The 19082-nt window shown below is 44.5% G+C and overlaps 1 protein-coding gene and 1 pseudogene across 1 annotated transcript in view; both read right to left on the bottom strand.

Moving 5' to 3' along the window:
- The window catches only part of LOC126210341 (esterase FE4-like), a 167858-nt gene that overhangs the window by 43774 nt on the left and 105002 nt on the right, over positions 1 to 19082 (bottom strand). The window contains exon 7 of the mRNA XM_049939557.1: positions 12480 to 12652. Within this exon, the coding sequence (XP_049795514.1) occupies positions 12480 to 12652 (173 nt within the window). The remainder of the gene's footprint in view (positions 1 to 12479; positions 12653 to 19082) is intronic.
- On the bottom strand, positions 1303 to 1419 carry LOC126211035 (5S ribosomal RNA; annotated as a pseudogene).

Here is a 19082-nt window from a genome sequence, read left to right as displayed (position 1 = left end):
GTGTTCAGCAATCCTCACACCGGTGTGGGACCGAGCGTTATCGTGTTCCAGCAAAACATCTCTTTGGCTGCTGTGGCGCCGAAGCCGTCTGTGTTGTCTTCACTCTTAACTGCTTCTTGCATCGGGCCAGACTGATTGAACTGAATAGTTCTTATTTAACAGTAAAAGAATGGTCAAACATAAAGACGAGCAGCAACTGTGTTCTCGGCAAAGAAAAATGGACCGTATGCCTTTTCCCGTTATACCGCACAAAACCCATTAAATTTTAAAGTGTCCCTCTCATGTTGCGTAACTTCATGTGGCAGTTCCGTACCCCATATTCTCACATTTTGACGCTTCTCTCTTCCAGTTAAATGGTGTGTTTCCTCGTCACTACACACTAAGCGTGGAAGAATACTGTCATCCTCCATATTGCCAAGAACGAAGTTACAGAACTCTACACGTTGTTGGTTGACACCTCACGAAGAGCTTGCAGTACCTGAATTTTGTATGGTTTCATGTGTAAATGTCGATGCACTACACGCCAAACAGATACTGGGGGCATGTCGAACTGTCGAGCTGCACGGCGAACGGATTTCTGCGGACTTGTGAAAATGTGGCGGATGCGTTCGACGTCTATGTCACACACTCGGGGATGGCCCGGCAGTGTGCCTTTGCACAAACAACCTGTTTCTCGGAATTGTTGGTTGGTTGGTTTGTGGGATTAAAGGGACCAGACTGCGATGGTCATCGGTCCCTCGGAATTGTTCACGCCATCGTTTATTGCTCTGTGCTGTAGAAGGATCCACACCATGTCTAGTACGAAAGTGACGCTGAACTGTTATTACTGACCGGCACTGCACAAAATGGAGAACACAAAACGCTTTCTGGTCTCCCCAGACCATTTTTGCAATAACTGAAGTGGGCGCCACTGCTACTACCTAGCGCGAACCATGTAAAACTCGAGAGCTTGCTCTCTACGATAATACGTTGTTCACACACACATCTCAAATAAAGTAATAGTTACGATTTTTTAAAATCGGATGGTTCTTTTTGATAGAGCCTCTGCATCACGACATAAAAAAGACACATATGGGTGGGCAAACGCATACTTTCGGTAAGCACTTCGTCTTAAGGCCACAAGTGGTCCATCGGGACCATCCGACCGCCGTGTCATCCTCAAATGAGGATGCAGATAGGTGGGGCGTGTAGTCAGCACACCGTTCTCCCGGTCGTTATGATGGTTTTCTTTGACCAGAGCCGCTACTGTTCGGTCGAGTAGCTCCTCAATTGGCATGAAGAGGCTGATTGCTCCCCGAAAAATGGCAACAGCTCATGGCGCCCGGATGGTCACCCATCCAGGTGCCGGCCACGCCCGACAGCGCTTAACTTTGGTGATCTGACGGGAACCGGCATATCCACTGCAGCAAAGCCGTTGCCCATACTTTCTGTTAACTGTACACTTATTCATATGAGAGGTTAATCACGGACATTCGTGACGCTTGTTATAGGAGGTGCCCGACGCGATGTCCGTAGATGGCAGTGCATACATTTGGCTTTTGGTGTAAGGAATAGCGCACACTTTGAAATTCACTAGGCTGTTGTAAGTGTTGACATGCGTTGAAGACGCGGTCCTGTAATGTCTAGGTGTCGTTGAACGGGGTGACGTAGATTAATGCCTTCGTGCCCCCAGAACCAAAAATCTAGGGTATTGGAGGCTGGGGAACGGCGAGGCCAAGCTGTGGGGCCTCACTGACCAATCCAGAGGTCCTGCGTCAGATGTTCACGAACATTACGGAGGAAATGTGCTGGTACGCAATCGTGCGTGCATCACATTTGAAGTCTTTACTGACAAGGCACATCCTCCAACAAGCTGGCAATACGTTAACAGGAAACTGATGATAATTAGCCGCGTTTAATCTTTGTGGTAGGATATACGAAGGGCTTATTTCAATAGTGGTACAAGTCCAAATGGACTCGTACCACTATTGAAATAAGCCCTTCATATGGCCCTAGTAATTTATCTCCAAGAACGTCCGCCCATGCATTGATGGTGAAAAGATGCTGATGGCCCCCTTCTGCAACTGCGTAGGGATTTTCATCAGCCCACACACCGTGGTTATGAAAGTTCACAGTGACATCTCTTGCGAATCTCACGTCGTCGCTAAACGAATTCTTTGACGAAAACAATAATGCTGCAGCATACAACTACAATCTGTTACGCGGATGTTCTGGCTTTAGAGCCCAGAGGTGCTAAAAATGACATGGATATTGCAGTTGAGGACAGTAGAACCGTACTGATCCAAGCGATCATTTTGCTTTATTACAGCTTTTCGTATGGACGCATGGGAGACAATATAAATTTTCATACCAAGTTGATCCATTTGCAAAAACCACACTCTTCTGTAAGAATGTCTCAATCTCCCACTTTAGAATTGCTCTTACTTTGAAAAATACATCCTACCATACTGATCCAAGTGTAAAACCACTGTCGTATAGATCTTATAATTAAATTTTCCTCGAGACATTTTAGTCTCATCTTTATCTATGATAATGATGGAAGTTGAATAAATGAATTAAAATTTGTTCCACGGCCAGGACTTGAACGTGGATCTCCCTGCTGACCAATAGACCACTGCAGCACTGTTATTAACACATTTTAATTCATTTATTCAGCTTCCATCATTATCACTGTTGGATAGTCATGGTTCCAAGTTATGCCTCAGATTTAGTGCCAGAGCTCAAATGATGGAGGTGCAAAATAGTATTATGATTGTAACTTAAAGTTTGGAGTTCGTGTAACTTGTTATATTAAAGCCAAAATAGGTTCTAAAGAAGCGGAAAACATCTTCATGCCTCAGACGTAGATGGACCTCGTGGGTGGCTGCCGGAAGCTTAAAACTTTCGTAGTTCGAGACGTGACTGCCAAGTTCCTGGGTTTTGTAAGCCTATCGGATCATTACAAACACTACTAAACTGGTTTGGAAGAGGGCGTGAAGATATCACAAATACAAAAAATAAAGTCTTCAAGGGCTAAATCCGTATGCATTACAATGAGTACCATACAGAAAAGTATAACGCGATTCTAATATATCTACATACTTACCTCGGAAGGCACCGTGCTTGTGTAGCAGAGGGTGCCCTGTGCCGTTGCTAGTCATTTCCTTTCCTGTTCCACTCGCAAATGGAACAAGGGAGGAACGACTGTCCATATGCCTCCGGATGAGCTCTAATATTTCGTATCCTATCTTCGTGGACCTTACGCACAATGTATGTTGGCGACAGTAGAATTGTTAGGTAGTGAGCCTCAAATGCCGGTACTCTGCAATTTTCTCAATAGTATTCCTCGAAAGGAATGTTGCTTCCCCTCCGGGTATTGCCATTTGAGTTCCCGAAGCATCTAAGTAACATTTACGTGTTGTTCGAATCTGGCCGCCCTCCTATGAACTGCTTCGATGTCTTCCTTCAGTACGACCTGGTACGGATTCCAAACCCTCGAGCAACACTCATGAATAGGTCGCACCAACGTCCAGTGTGCGGTCTCCTTTACATATGAACCACACTTTCCTAAAATTCTCCCAATAAACGGAAGTCGACCATTCGACTTCCCTACCAAAGTTCTCACAAGTTCCTTCATTTCATATCGCTTTGCAACGTTACGCCCAGACATTTAAAGGACCGTTTCAAGCAGCTTTGTCCTTCATACCCATCCGCATTAACTCACATTTTTCACATGTAGAGCTAGTTGCCATTCATCACACCAACTAGAAATTTTGTCCACGTAGTCTTGTATCTTCCTACACCCACTATACTTCGACACCTTACCACACACCACGGAATCATCAGAAAACAACCGTATATTGCTGCCCACGCCGTCTGCCAAATCATATATGTATATAGAGAACATCAGCCGCGCTATTACACCCCCTGACAACACCCTTGTCTCTGATTGTTCTCAAACCTAACAAAACAATTTGCAGGCATTTGTGCTAAGCCTCCGATGTTAAGTACCTGCACAGGTTAAAGCGTCGAAGCCAGTGCCATGCAAAAAGATGCAAGACTTAAAGGAAGTTCTTAAATTTGTTCCATCAGTTCCTGATCTATCAGCTCCGCATGTACCCAGAAAAGGAAGGGATGGTGAGGCCCGGGACCATGAAAACATGCTATCCTTCGGATTTGCAGATGATTACCTCCTTGCATCTTCAGTGTTTTGATGTAAAGCAACTGCAGTTCCATTATTTGTTTGTACAAAAGTGAACCCAGTGATTTATTTAATGCAGAAACCAAACCTTTTGTATCTTCCAATGAAAAGATTTCAGTAAAGCATTTTTATTTATTCTAACACGTTAGTCAACATTTCATTAAAGATTACACAATAAAAAATGCCCGTTTCCTTAAAACAAACACAAACGTGTTTCCCTATTTCTCTTGAAATGATGAGAATGCCACTTGGATAACTATGGTCCAACTATCGCCAATTGTTCATGTAGTGACTCCCCTCTCCATCGCCAGAGATTAACTCACGCCTGGTGCTGCTTCCATTCGCTGCACACTACTTCAATGTCTTTCGTCCAGCAAATGTGGCACAGGCTCGTCCACCTGCAGTGTGCGGACTTCTGAGGCGTTACACCGTTCCTTAATGGGGTGCTAGAGAAACTCGCTTGCTGGAAAAGTCGGCCGAATAGCTTGTCGGATGGTACTCTGCGACGTGGATATTTTTCTACATAGAGGATAGGGCCTCGCAGGCTCCTTCCATTTGCTAAATCGTGTCACAAAATCATATCGCCATATCACGTGTCAAGTGTGGAATAATACGCTTCCGTTCCTAGCATATGGAAGGGCAAAAAAAAAAAAAATGTTCTGAACCATTCGTATACAGGACACTACAACTATCACAATAACAGTAAACATAACAATTCAGTAATTTTTGTACTTAATTTTGACATTACGATACAAACCTAGTGTTGCACGTAATGTACTGCACAATACCTCACGCCAGTAAGACTAAAACTAGAGTACCTTCAACACAACGCAAACAAAAGAGCTGCTCGCAGATTACCCAATGTTCAGACTGATGTGTACACTAGACTGCAGGGCGACATGTCCAGTAGTGGCTGCTATTTACATATCGCCGAGGCAACGCCTCTACCCATACAGTATTTGTTTCTTCAACTTTGCCTTGTCTGTCACGGAAGTGGACATATTCACCAACAAGCATGTTCAACCACTATCAACAAGTGTACAGATCACAGAGGGCTTGCGTTTCCGAACACATGTTTATTACACTTTTGAAAATGGTTTTGGTGATTACTACCACCTCTTGACATGTTAACTGAATCTTCCGTCTGTTCTTGGTGGAACAAGATTATAATAAAGGAAAAGCGCTAACTTGCTTTTGTTCTGCAGAATTACTTTTATTGTTCGAACAGTCCACGGGTGTACCGCCGGTCCACGGTGTCCAACGGGGCCAGATCACGAACGTGTCATCCACATAAGGGACAAGCTCCTAGACTTCCTTACACACCTGAAATCCATACATCCGAACATCAAATTCACTGTGGAGACCGAAGCAGAAGGAAGATTACCATTCCTGGACATCATGGTCAAAAGAAGAGCGGACAGCACCCTGGGCCACAGGGTATACAGCAAGAAAACGCACACCGAGCTGTATTTGCAGGCAGATAGCTGCCACCACCCTGTGCAGAGGAATCTGGTGCTAAAAACACTGGTGCATTGGCCGCGCACCGTCTCTGACGCAGAGTCTGCCCCAAGAGCTGGAACACCTCAAAACTGTATTCCGGAAAAACGGGTACTCGGAATGGCAGATCAGACGCGCTCTCCGCCCCACCTCTACAGTACAGCGTGTGGAGACGGAAGAAATCACGGAGAAAGACATAGCCACTGCCTATATACCGTGTACTGGCGCAGTATCGGGAAAATAGGATGAATATTGAGGAAGTACCGAGTAAGAACTGTCTTTTATCCACCAAATAAAACACGAGCATTATTGTTGTTGTTGTTGTCGTCTTCAGTCCTGAGACTGGTTTGATGCAGCTCTCCATGCTACTCTATCCTGCGCAAGCTTCTTCATCTCCCAGTACCTACTGCAACCTACATCCTTCTGAATCTGCTTAGTGTATTCATCTCTTGGTCTCCCCCTACGATTTTTACCCTCCACGCTGCCCTCCAATACTAAATTGGTGATCCCTTGATCCCTCAGAACATGTCCTACCAACTGATCCCTTCTTCTGGTCAAGTTGTGCCACAAACTCCTCTTCTCCCCAATCCTACTCAGTACCTCCTCATTAGTTATGTGATCTACCCATCTAATCTTCAGCATTCTTTTGTAGCACCACATTTCGAAAGCTTCTATTCTCTTCTTGTCCAAACTATTTACCGTCCATGTTTCACTTCCATACATGGCTACACTCCATACAAATACTTTCAGAAATGACTTCCTGACACTTAAATCTGTACTCGATGTTAACAAATTTCTCTTCTTCAGAAACGCTTTCCTTGCCATTGCCAGTCTACATTTTATATCCTCTCTACTTCGACCATCATCAGTTATTTTGCTCCCCAAATAGCAAAACTCCTTTACTACTTTAAGTGTCTCATTTCCTAATCTAATACCCTCAACATCACCCGACTTAATTCGACTACATTCCATTATCCTCGTTTTGCTTTTGTTGATGTTCATCTTATATCCTCCCTTTAAGACACCATCCATTCCGTTCAACTGCTCTTCCAAGTCCTTTGCTGTCTCTGACAGAATTACAATGTCATCGGCGAACCTCAAAGTTTTTATTTCTTCTCCATGGATCTTAATACCTACTCCGAATTTTTCTTTTGTTTCCTTTACTGCTTGCTCAATATACAGATTGAATAACATCGGGGAGAGGCTACAACCCTGTCTTACTCAATTCCCAACCACTGCTTCCCTTTCATGTCCCTCGACTCTTATAACTGCCATCTGGTTTCTGTACAAATTGTAAATAGCCTTTCGCTCCCTGTATTTTACCCCTGCCACCTTCAGAATTTGAAAGAGAGTATTCCAGTCAACATTGTCAAAAACTTTCTCTAAGTCTACAAATGCTAGAAACGTAGGTTTGCCTTTCCTTAATCTTTCTTCTAAGATAAGTCGTAAGGTCAGTATTGCCTCACGTGTTCCAGTATTTCTACGGAATCCAAACTGATCTTCCCCGAGGTCGGCTTCTACCAGTTTTTCCATTCGTCTGTAAAGAATTCGTGTTAGTATTTTGCAGCTGTGACTTATTAAACTGATTGTTCGGTAATTCTTACATCTGTCAACACCTACTTTCTTTGGGATTGGAATTATTATATTCTTCTTGAAGTCTGAGGGTATTTCGCCTGTTTCATACATCTTGCTCACCAGATGGTAGAGTTTTGTCAGGACTGGTTCTCCCAAGGCCGTTAGTAGTTCCGATGGAATGTTGTCTACTCCCGGGGCCTTGTTTCGACTCAGGTCTTTCAGTGCTCTGTCAAACTCTTCACGCAGTATCGTATCTCCCATTTCATCTTCATCTACATCCTCTTCCATTTCCATAATATTGTCCTCAAGTACATCGCCCTTGTATAAACCCTCTATATACTCCTTCCACCTTTCTGCTTTCCCTTCTTTGCTTAGAACTGGGTTTCCATCTGAGCTCTTGATGTTCATACAAGTGGTTCTCTTATCTCCAAAGGTCTCTTTAATTTTCCTGTAGGCAGTATCTATCTTATCCCTAGTGAGATAAGCCTCTACATCCTTACATTTGTCCTCTAGCCATCCCTGCTTAGCCATTTTGCACTTCCTGTCGATATCATTTTTGAGACGTTTGTATTCCTTTTTGCCTGCTTCATTTACTGCATTTTTATTTCTCCTTTCATCAATTAAATTCAATATATCTTCTGTTACCCAAGGATTTCTACTAGCCCTCAACTTTTTACCTACTTGATCCTCTGCTGCCTTCACTACTTCATCCCTCAAAGCTACCCATTCTTCTTCTACTGTATTTCTTTCCCCCATTCCTGTCACGTGTTCCCTTATGCTCTCCCTGAAACTCTGTAAAACCTCTGGTTCTTTCAGTTTATCCAGGTCCCATGTCCTTAAATTCCCACCTTTTTACAGTTTCTTCAGTTTTAATCTACAGGTCATAACCAATAGATTGTGATCAGAGTCCACATCTGCCCCTGGAAATGTCTTACAATTTAAAACCTGGTTCCTAAATCTCTGTCTTACCATTATATAATCTATTTGATACCTTTTAGTATCTCCAGGGTTCTTCCATGTATACAACCTTCTTTTATGATTCTTGAACCAAGTGTTAGCTATGATTAAGTTGTGCTCTGTGCAAAATTCTACCAGGCGGCTTCCTCTTTCATTTCTTAGCCCCAATCCATATTCACCTACTATGTTTCCTTCTCTCCCTTTTCCTACACTCGAATTCCAGTCACCTATGACTATTAAATTTTCGAGTCCCTTCACTATCTGAATAATTTGTTTTATTTCATCATACATTTCTTCAATTTCTTCGTCATCTGCAGAGCTAGTTGGCAAATAAACTTGTACTACTGTAGTAGGTGTGGGCTTCGTATCTATCTTGGCCACAATAATGCGTTCACTATGCTGTTTGTAGTAGCTTACCCGGATTCCTATTTTCCTAATGATTATTAAACCTACTCCTGCATTACCCCTATTTGACTTTGTGTTTATAACCCTGACCAGAAGTCTTGTTCCTCCTGCCACCGAACTTCACTAATTCCGACTATATCTAACTTTAACCTATCCATTTCCCTTTTCAAATTTTGTAACCTACCTGCCCGATTAAGCGATCTGACATTCCACGCTCCGATCCGTAGAACGCCAGTTTTCTTTCTCCTGATAACGACATCCTCTTGAGTAGTCCCCGCTCGGAGATCCGAATGGGGGACTATTTTACCTCCGGAATATTTTACCCAAGAGGACGCCATCATCATTTAATCATACAGTAGAGCTAAATGCCCTCGGGAAAAATTACGGCCGTAGTTTCCCCTTGCTTTCAGCCGTTCGCAGTACCAGCACAGCAAGGCCGTTTTGGTTATTGTTACAAGGCCAGATCAGTCAATCATCCAGACTGTTGCCCTTGCAACTACTGAAAAGGCTGCTGCCCCTCTTCAGGAACCACACGTTTGTCTGGCCTCTCAACAGATAACCCTCCATTGTGGTTGTACCTACGGTACGGCTATCTGTATCGCTGAGGCACGCAAGCCTCCCCACCGACGGCAAGGTCCATGGTTCATGGGGGTTGCGAGCATTATTGGGAAGTGTCAAAGACGATCTCGGTTTGCAGAAGGCCGGCATATACCAGATTCCGTGTCAATGTTGGAAGAATTATATTGGACAGACAGTGCGCACCATCAAAGATTGTTGCCGAGAACATCAGAGGCACACTCGACTTGGGTACTTCAGCAAGTCGGCGGTCGCAGAGCACTGTTTGTCCGAAAATCACGAAATGGACTACTAACATACCAGGGTCCTGGCACAGACATCTAAATACTGGGACAGCGTCGTTAGGGATGCTATCGAAATTCCTACCAGGGACGGACTCATCAACCGAGATTGCTGCTACAACCTCAGCAGGGCATGGAAACCAGCATTGAGTCTAATTAAAAAGGCACTCAGCAAAGGAAACGACCGGGCTACTAGGGCGGACGAGGCAATTACACCGACGCCATCACAGATGCCGACGCCAGCGTGTCATCGACTGCTGACTCGCGGGCGCGGAGAGAACGCTTCGCGAGGGGAGGGGATTTAATACGGGCGCCCGCCCTCAGGAGCTCATCGCAGGTCGTACCAGTCGCTCCTTCCAGCTCCTGGATTTCGCCCTTACCATCTGCGCCCATCCTGTCCGCCTCTCCCCCACCCTCACTTACCTTGGCCTCACTATTGATAATCACCTCACCTGGATCCCTCATCTCCGCTCCATCCAATCCAAAGCCGACAACCGCCCGACTCCTCAAACTCCTCTCTGGCTGGACATGGGGGTTGCACCCCTCTACCATCCTCCACACCTACAAATCCTTAATCCATCCCATCCTCTGTTATGCCAGTCCCACCTGGATATTCCCCCCCCCCCCCAAATTCTATAAGTCGCTCTAGATCCTCGAGCGCCATGCACTCCGCCTCGCCTTCCGTATACTCCTCCTGTCCCCCACACGGATCCTCTACGACCTCATTCCTTTCCCCCATCTGCTCCTATTCCTCGAACATATCTGCATACTGTACACCTCCCGCCGCCTTGATCCCCCTCACCTCGTGGTTGCTCCTTTCCTCTCCTATCCCTGCCCTCTGCCACGCCTTCACTGTTGTGTCCCCCCTACCCTCCATCTCTACACCCTTCATCTCCTTTCCCAAGATGGCTTCCGTCAACTCCCCCTCCAGGATGATGACCTCTCTCCCTCCATTTATTCCTCCTATCAACTCTGATCCTCACCCCTCTCCTTTCCTCTGTCCTTTGCCTGGGCTCCCTCTTCTCCCAGTCCATCCTGATTTCTCCCCACCTCACCTCTCCCTGCCTCCCTTCTCCCCCCCCCGAATCCTTTTATATTCCCCTCCTCTGCCTTTCCTCGTCCTCCATCGCCTCCTCTCCCCCCTCCCCCCCTTCGTTTTTCCTACCCTTCCCTCTTTTCTTTCCCATCATATGTCCAGGTTTTCCCCGTCTGCCCTCGGCTATGGTGTGTCATATTTGTGCTAACTTTTTAGTGCAATGTTCAGTGTTGTTCGTCTTTCCAAAGTGTTGTGAACAGAAATCATGCTGTCGCTGCGTGTGAATTTTATATCTCTTGTGAACAGAAACCAGACTGTCGCCGTGTTTTTTAATTGTCTGTCTATTATTTTACCTGTCTGCTTCATATGTATTTTATTAGCGTGATCAACCCTTTGTTCTATGTTTTAAGGTTCACGATTCTCCGCCCTGTTACCATTTACGTCTCCGATTTTATCGCCTGTTTTTATTAGTTATTATCTTCATCTTTTTAAAACAAATCCTGTAGCCTGAAAAGCGGCATACTAAGGTGCTGGCAGCCTGCCCCCTTCTGGGTGAATCGAAGCTAAAAAAAATTATATATATATATATATATATATATATATATATATATATATATATATATATATCAGGAGCTCAGTCGTCAACAACCCTGACGATGACGATATGTCTGACTGCTGAAACATTGTGCCCGTTGGACACTATGGACAGGCAGTCCACACGTGGACTGTTCGGGAGAAACTGCAGAATTACTTTTATTGTGTTAACCAATTTTCGGCTTACAAGGCCATCTTCAGACATTTGCTAACTATTGTCGGCAAAGAAATTACAATGTTTGTAAACGACCATGCAAAAGAAATTGCACATCTAGAATGAAGCGGAAATATACAGTAAATCACAGTGTGGAGGTAATTCTGTGCCGGCATAAGCTGCTGCCAGCACACCAGTTGGCATAGATGTAACGCGAAGATCGATTAGTAGGCGCTGGATTAAGTGCGCCTATCATGAGAGAGGCCACAGACACACCAACAAGCAACACGCTGACAACGCCCTCTCGACAGCAAGTGTTTAGGCCGCCGCCGCTGACCGGAGGGCCCCACTCAGTCTCTGACTGCATCACCCATCCTGGCGTGACAGTTTACTCGCGGAACAAGTTTAGTTCATCACAAGTTACGACAGCACATAGCAATCAGATTAGTGAACCTCAACCAGTATTGTACTTTACTAGTACTGAATACTGCCATTACATCAGTGTGCAAGAGGAGTATTACTGATGACCTTGTACCACAGCACATGGACTCTATTCAAGTTAAGTAATGTTTCCAATTCGTGTAAATAAAGAACCATATTAATCAATGTGTGTATTTGTGTTGTAGAAAGAGGGTACCAGCCACCTGTAACAACATCCTCTCCCTTGCTTCCTTGCAGTACAAGACTCTACAAATACAATGTTAAAAGTAAAAGATTGAACAGTGAATAAATATAATTGAAGTAAAGAGGACAAAACTTTAACACAAATCTGGAACAGCAAGCCTACATAACACTTTACATTAATAAAGAGAACCAATAAAAAAATAAAATTAGTGCTTGACAAGACTACTTCATGACGTATAAAACATGGAGAGTGATTCAAAAATCAATTAAAAGAAATAATTCTAAGTATAAACACAGAATATATGAGGAACTTCAGCAATATCAATAAGATAAACAGAAATGAAGAAATGCAGGAAAATTGAGGGGTGTGAGGGAAGGTACAATAAATGCCATCGTTGAGAGCTTTTTAAAATGCAGTACCATATGGAGACAAGATGTGTACTATAGACTTAAATCAGATTAATAATCGACGTTGTGCAAACCCAGGGACAAAACGAGCGAGAAGGCGCCGCGTTGCCGCGTCTTCAGTCGAAGCCCACACACGTACACAGATTTGCAAATAATACAAAACTAATTTTGGTCACTTATGAGGTTACTCACAGTGCAGAGATCCATCCGCGTGTCGGGTCCGATGTCGTGGTCACCGAAGTAGAAGCGCCGAATTTCCTCTGCCACGGCGTCCCTGTCCGCTTCAGGGCAGCGCAGGTTGGTGGGGATCAGCAGGCGGGGGTTCGCAGCGTAGCTCGACGTGCGGACCGTGTCCGGTGTGGGCTCTGTCCACAGAAACATATGTTGACTGTGCAACAAGGGAAGTCCGTGAAAATTATAAAATTATGACAAGAAGTGGCATGCCTTCACGAAATAAACTTCTCAGTAATGCTGACAGATATGTGTAAAATTACAAGGAAACTATTGTAGCTTTCGAAACAACGAATTGCCTTCTCGGAGAGAAAACAGAGATAGGTTGGGAAAGACTCAAAACGAAGGACAGGCCATTCACAAGGAACCCCTTGAGTCCGATGTCACAAGTACAGCCTTTAGTAAATTCTTCCAATCCATATGTGGCATACAGCAAACCAGTGCTTAACAGTATTGGTTAAAAACAGTCTTGGTTGCAATTTTAGAAAGCATAATGTGATGTGTCGGCAGCTGGGCCAACACCTTGTAGATAGAGGTGGCTTAAAAGGCACGCTAGACTAACGCAGACGGGCGTGAAGTACTGGAACAGGATACGTAATTAATGCTATGAAGAAAAGTACGTAGCTGGTATAATACTTATCTTTAATAACTCATTGTGGTACATCGCACAAAGGAGACTTTAATTACAATCACTGTAAGGCTAATGGCGCCTTGCTAGTTCGTAGCCATTAACTTAGCTGAAGGCTATTCTGTCTCTCGGCTAATGAGAGAGAAAGGCTTCGTACGTCTAGTCGCTAGCTCTGTCGTCCGTACAACTGGGCTGAGTTCGAGTCAGTCTCTCGAGACCTGCCTTGTGGTGGCGCTAGGTTTGCGATCACACAGTGGCGACACGCGGGTCCGACATGTACTACAGGACCGCGGCCGATTTAAGCTACCACCTAGCACGTGTGGTGTCTGGCTGTGACACCACATAATGCTTACTACCAGAGCCTTCATCTTACTCTGTTACTCGGTCCTGTGAACGGGAACGCAACGCGTTATGCAGATCTTGGTGCCTCTCGCGTCCATCTAGAAAAGATAACCTGAAGTTGCCTAAATAAGACGAAACGCGTCGTTGAAAAATAAAAAACAAAACGAAAATTGCAACCAAGACTGTTTTTAACCAATATAGTCTGTAGTAAGGTTCGTTTGAAAGTGTTGTATTAACACTTTGCCGTCCGCACGTCTCGTAATTTATTCGCTTGGCGCCGGCAGCGCTAATTCAGAGTACTCGGCTTGTCGCCTGCCGCTTATCACCTTTCCGTTGGTGACAAACTTCAGACACATTGACTTGTGCGCGCTTTAATTTTTCCGGAAATCCTCTATTTCGCCGTCTCGTTCCACAAACTCGAATTTCTTTTCAAGTAACTTCTCTGCAAGTTCTACACTGTTATAATAATTATCTGTGTAGAGGTGATGCCACTTTCCATAAGAAGGTGTCAATAGTTCCGTCACTGTTTTTGCTAAAGGTTGTCCATCTCTGGAATATATCTTGAATGAGAAAATGTATTCCGTACAGCATCCGAATGAGTATGCCATATTTCGTAATTTTCGACGGATTGTTAACTTTAAAATTTAACTGTCCACGCCACGGTATCATTCATTCATCAGTTGAGATGTTTTGACTTAGATTAAACGTATCTTTAAATTTTTGGAAAAATAATCAATTACGAATCGCACTTTATTGTTACTGTCGGAAAAATGTAAAAGTGATAATATTTGTCTGAATCGGTTGCGGGACATCGTTTTGCGAAATATCGGTGTGTCTATCCACGGATTAGTTCAACAGTAATCATCGATCCTTGCTTTCTTTTTACAATTCACATAAGGATAGCAAGCCCAAACTATTTTCTAAGTTCAGGTCCCGTAACGTCGAAAAATATGGCATTTTTTTATCCGGTTTCCTTCTATTGCAATTTTGACTGTAGCACTTGTTGCTTTCGTTGCAAATATATTCATATAGATCGTTCCCAATATATACGACATCCACGACGCTCTGCGTATCTTTGGGAAATATGTGTGTACGCGAAGATCCTTCAAATGTATTATTGGTCCTCAGTAAATCATAGTCTGTCTTCTTCGTCTCATTTATCCGAATCAGTTGGCAACCGTAGCGTTCACCGAAATTTTCTTGGATGTATTTCATTATCTTAACACGATTCTGCTTCACTTTCATTTTTTTGATATCTAATATTTTCTTCCCAATCGGCCAAGTCGTCCGGAACGTCAGACAAGACGTCCGCGCGTTCATCGCAAATAATCGTATCGTCTCTTTCGTCTGCCACGATGAAAGTGCACAAGTACTTGTTGCTGTTGTGGTCTTTAGTCCTGAGACTGGTTTGATGCAGCTCTCCATGCTACTGCTGTGAAAGCTTCTTCATCTCCCAGTACCTACTGCAACCTACATCCTTCTGAATCTGCTTAGTGTATTCATCTCTTGGTCTCCCTCTACGATTTTTACCCTCCACGGTGCCCTCCAATGCTAAATTTGTGATCCCTTGATGCCTCAAAACATGTCCTACCAACCGATCCCTTCTTCTAGTCAAGTTGTGCCACAAACTTCTCTTCTCCCCAATCCTATTCAGTACCTCCTCATTAGTTACGTGATCTACCCAGCTTATCTTCAGCATTCTTGTGTAGCACCACATTTCGAAAGCTTCTATTCTCTTCTTGTCCAAACTAGTTATCGTCCATGTATCACTTCCATACATGGCTACACTCCATACAAATACTTTCAGAAACGACTTCCTGACACTTAAATCTATACTCGATGTTAACAAATTTCTCTTCTTGAGAAACGCTTTCCTTGCCATTGCCAGTCTACATTTTATATCCTCTCTACTTCGACCATCATCATTTATTTTGCTCCCCAAATAGCAAAACTCCTTTACTACTTTAAGTGTCTCATTTCCTAATCTAATTCCCTCAGCTTCACCCGACTTAATTCGACTACATTCCATTATCCTCGTTTTGCTTTTGTTGATGTTCATCTTATATCCCCCTTTCAAGACACTATCCATTCCGTTCAACTGCTCTTCCAAGTCCTTTGCTGTCTCTGACAGAATTACAATGTCATCGGCGAACCTCAAAGTTATTACTTCTTCTCCAAGAATTTAATAACCTACTCCGAATTTTTCTTTTGTTTCCTTTACTGCTTGCTCAATATACAGAGTGAATAACATCGGGGAGAGGCTACAACCCTGTCTCACTCCTTTCCCAACCACTGCTTCCCTTTCATGCCCCTCGACTCTTATAACTGCCATCTGGTTTCTGTACAAATTGTAAATAGCCTTTCGCTCCCTGTATTTTACGCCTGCCACCTTCAGAATTTGAAAGAGAGTATTCCAGTTAACATTGTCAAAAGCTTTCTCTAAGTCTACAAATGCTAGAAGCGTAGGTTTGCCTTTTCTTAATCTTTCTTCTAAGATACGTCGTAAGGTTACTATTGCCTCACGTGTTCCAACATTTCTACGGAATCCAAACTGATGCTCCGAGGTCCGCTTCTACCAGTTTTTCCATTCGTCTGTAAAGAATTCGCGTTAGTATTTTGCAGCTGTGACTTATTAAACTGATAGTTCGGTAATTTTCACATCTGTCAACACCTGCTTTCTTTGGGATTGGAATTATTATATTCTTCTTGAAGTCTGAGGGTATTTCGCCTGTCGCAAACAACGTGCTCACCAGATGGTAGAGTTTTGTCATGACTGGCTCTCCCGAGGTAATAAGTAGTTCTAATGGAATGTTGTCTACTCCCGGGGCCTTGTTTCGACTCAGGTCTTTCAGTGCTCTGTCAAACTTTTCACGCAGTATCGTATCTCCCATTTCATCTTCATCGACATCCTCTTCCATTTCCATAATATTGTCCTCAAGTACATCGCCCTTGTATAAACCCTCTATATACTCCTTCCACCTTTCTGCTTTCCCTTCTTTGCTTAGAACTGGGTTGCCATCTGAGCTCTTGATATTCATAAATGTGGTTCTCTTTTCTCCAAAGGTCTCTTTAATTTTCCTGTAGGTAGTATCTATCTTACCCCTAGTGAGACAAGCCTCTACATCCTTACATTTGTCCTCTAGCCATCCCTGCTTAGCCATTTTGCACTTCCTGTCGATATCATTTTTGAGACGTTTGTATTCCTTTTTGCCTACTTCATTTACTGCATTTTTATATTTTCTCCTTTCATCAATTAAATTCAATATTTCTTCTGTTACCCAAGGATTTCTACACTCCTGGAAATGGAAAAAAGAACACATTGACACCGGTGTGTCAGACCCACCATACTTGCTCCGGACACTGCGAGAGGGCTGTACAAGCAATGATCACACGCACGGCACAGCGGACACACCAGGAACCGCGGTGTTGGCCGTCGAATGGCGCTAGCTGCGCAGCATTTGTGCACCGCCGCCGTCAGTGTCAGCCAGTTGCCGTGGCATACGGAGCTCCATCGCAGTCTTTAACACTGGTAGCATGCCGCGACAGCGTGACGTGAACCGTATGTGCAGCTGACGGACTTTGAGCGAGGACGTATAGTGGGCATGCGGGAGGCCGGGTGGACGTACCGCCGAATTGCTCAACACGTGGGGCGTGAGGTCTCCACAGTACATCGATGTTGTCGCCAGTGGTCGGCGGAAGGTGCACGTGCCCGTCGACCTGGGACCGGACCGTAGCGACGCACGGATGCACGCCAAGACCGTAGGATCCTACGCAGTGCCGTAGGGGACCGCACCGCCACTTCCCAGCAAATTAGGGACACTGTTGCTCCTGGGGTATCGGCGAGGACCATTCGCAACCGTCTCCATGAAGCTGGGCTACGGTCCCGCACACCGTTAGGCCGTCTTCCGCTCACGCCCCAACATCGTGCAGCCCGCCTCCAGTGGTGTCGCGACAGGCGTGAATGGAGGGACGAATGGAGACGTGTCGTCTTCAACGATGAGAGTCGCTTCTGCCTTGGTTCCAATGATGGTCGTATGCGTGTTTGGCGCCGTGCAGGTGAGCGCCACAATCAGGACTGCATAGGACCGAGGCACACAGGGCCAACACCCGGCATCATGGTGTGAGGAGCGATCTCCTACACTGGCCGTACACCACTGGTGATCGTCGAGGGGACACTGAATAGTGCACGGTACATCCAAACCGTCATCGAACCCATCGTTCTACCATTCCTAGACCGGCAAGGGAACTTGCTGTTCCAACAGGACAATGCACGTCCGCATGTATCCCGTGCCACCCAACGTGCTCTAGAAGGTGTAAGTCAACTACCCTGGCCAGCAAGATCTCCGGATCTGTCCCCCATTGAGCATGTTTGGGACTGGATGAAGCGTCGTCTCACGCGGTCTGCACGTCCAGCACGAACGCTGGTCCAACTGAGGCGCCAGGTGGAAATGGCATGGCAAGCCGTTCCACAGGACTACATCCAGCATCTCTACGATCGTCTCCATGGGAGAATAGCAGCCTGCATTGCTGCGAAAGGTGGATATACACTGTACTAGTGCCGACATTGTGCATGCTCTGTTGCCTGTGTCTATGTGCCTGTGGTTCTGTCAGTGTGATCATGTGATGTATCTGACCCCAGGAATGTGTCAATAAAGTTTCCCCTTCCTGGGACAATGAATTCACGTTCTTATTTCAATTTCCAGGAGTGTATTAGCCCTCGTCTTTTTACCTACTTGATCGTCTGCTGCCTTCACTACTTCATCCCTCAGAGCTACCCATTCTTCTTCTACTGTATTTCTTTCCCCCATTCCTGTCACGTGTTCCCTTATGCTCTCCCTGAAACTCTCTACAACCTCTGGTTCTTTCAGTTTATCCAGGTCCCATCTCCTTAAATTCCCACCTTTTTTGCAGTTTCTTCAGTTTCAATCTGCAGTTTATAAACAATAGATTGTGGTCAGAATCCACATCTGCCCCAGGAAATGCCTTACATTTTAAAACCTGGTTCCTAAATCTCTGTCTTACCATTATATAATCTATCTGATACCTTTTAGTATCTCCAGGATTCTTCCAGGTATACAACCTTCATTTATGATTCTTGAACCAAGTGTTAGCTATGATTAAGTTATGCTCTGTGCAAAATTCTACAAGGCGGCTTCCTCTTCCATTCCTTCCCCCCAATCCATATTCACCTACTATGTTTCCTTCTCTCCTTTTTCCTACCGACGAATTCCAGTCACCCATGACTATTAAATTTTCGTCTCCCTTCACTAACCGAATAATTTCTTTTATCTCGTCATACATTTCATCTATTTCTTCATCATCTGCAGAGCTAGTTGGCATGTAAACTTGTACTACTGTAGTAGGCATGGGCTTTGTGTCTATCTTGGCCACAATAATGCGTTCACTATGCTGTTTGTAGTAGCTAACCCGCACTCTTATATTTTTTATTCATTATTAAACCTACTCCTGCATTACCCTATTTGATTTTGTATTTATAACCCTGTAATCACCTGACCAAAAGTCTTGTTCCTCCTGCCACCGAACTCTACTAATTCCCACTATATCTAACTTCAACCTATCCATTTCCCTTTTTA

The sequence above is a fragment of the Schistocerca nitens genome, chromosome 10, assembly GCF_023898315.1.
Source record: "Schistocerca nitens isolate TAMUIC-IGC-003100 chromosome 10, iqSchNite1.1, whole genome shotgun sequence".
NCBI classification, from domain to species: Eukaryota; Metazoa; Arthropoda; class Insecta; order Orthoptera; family Acrididae; genus Schistocerca; species Schistocerca nitens.
This window is presented reverse-complemented; position numbering and strand designations above follow the sequence as displayed.